At 51.2% G+C, this 1,011-nt stretch overlaps 1 protein-coding gene across 1 annotated transcript; it reads left to right on the top strand.

The window, feature by feature from the left end:
- Positions 1-539: 539 nt before the first annotated feature.
- On the top strand, positions 540-832 carry ACA1_122190 (uncharacterized protein; the record flags this gene model as incomplete). Its single annotated transcript, XM_004333433.1, has 2 exons — positions 540-614; positions 737-832. The coding sequence occupies 2 exons, from the start codon at positions 540-542 to the stop codon at positions 830-832; spliced, it is 171 nt and encodes a 56-aa protein (XP_004333481.1).
- Between the last annotated feature and the right edge of the window lie 179 nt (positions 833-1,011).

Below are 1,011 nucleotides of genomic sequence, written 5' to 3'. Positions count from 1 at the left end.
GGAGGGCCTCCTGCCCATTTTGTGCTTCCTTGTGGTCACTAAGCATTGAGGCAAAGTAGGTGGACAACTCACAAGAGGGCAGGCGTGGGCATGTGTGTGTGCAGTGCATTGGTCCATCAGCACCCACAGCAAGGTCAAACACAATATCCCAAAGTGCAATAGCCTTGTCCCCACCTCCCCCTCCCAAAGCCACACATATGACCTGGCCACCCAGATCAAGAAGATGATGGAACTGGGATGTTCCTCTGCATCACCCCACAATGATATCACAAGGCTCATCAAGGTCATCTACAGCATGTTGCTGTAGCATTAGGGGTACAAATAAAGGCGCCAAGGAGAAGAAAGCTGGTTACGAAAAAAACAAACAGCCCTGAACATGCAGTTGCCCAGCTTCAGAGAAAAAGAATGCATGAGAAGAAAGAAAAAGGAGAGGAAACTCACTGCCCAATGGCCACGCTGGCGCCACGTGGTGGGTGCTTTAGGCCAACCGCGTCACTGTGTTCGCCTGCTTCAGTAGCCAGCAAAAAAACAAACAAGACATGCACACGGTCGCAAGGTTTCCAAGTGGCGAGTGCTTACCCAAGTGGCTTTCAGCATCCATCATCCTATTGCAAGTGGTACCTGCCAGCAAAAGCATAGGTTGTATTATTCTGACTAATCCCCCTCCCCCCCAAACACACACGCCCAAGTTTGTGCCAATTCTGTTTCTTTCATTGGCCAACTCCATCCCCTTCAGTTGGTGGCTTGTCTGGATTGCTCATCTTGTAGTGGCCACAGTTGGCTACGTTGGATTGCGCACTCGAGACCTGCGCCTCCTAATACCTGTGCGTAGACCTTATCTCTCTCTCTCTTGCGCCCTGCTTCCCACGCTAATGCAATTGCTTTGGTGTCTGTACGTGCAGCACTTCATCTACTCGATCATGGGGCTTGTTGTTCTCATGGCGAGCTTCTTCGCGCTTGTTTTGTCGGGCAAGGCTTCGTCTTTCGCCACGGCTTTGCGCTTAGCCTCCT

The sequence above is a fragment of the Acanthamoeba castellanii genome (genome assembly GCF_000313135.1).
Source record: "Acanthamoeba castellanii str. Neff unplaced genomic scaffold scf7180000084682, whole genome shotgun sequence".
Classification (NCBI taxonomy): Eukaryota; Discosea; order Longamoebia; family Acanthamoebidae; genus Acanthamoeba; species Acanthamoeba castellanii.
The sequence above is the reverse complement of the archived record's forward strand: the minus strand, read 5'-3'. Positions and strand labels throughout refer to the sequence as shown.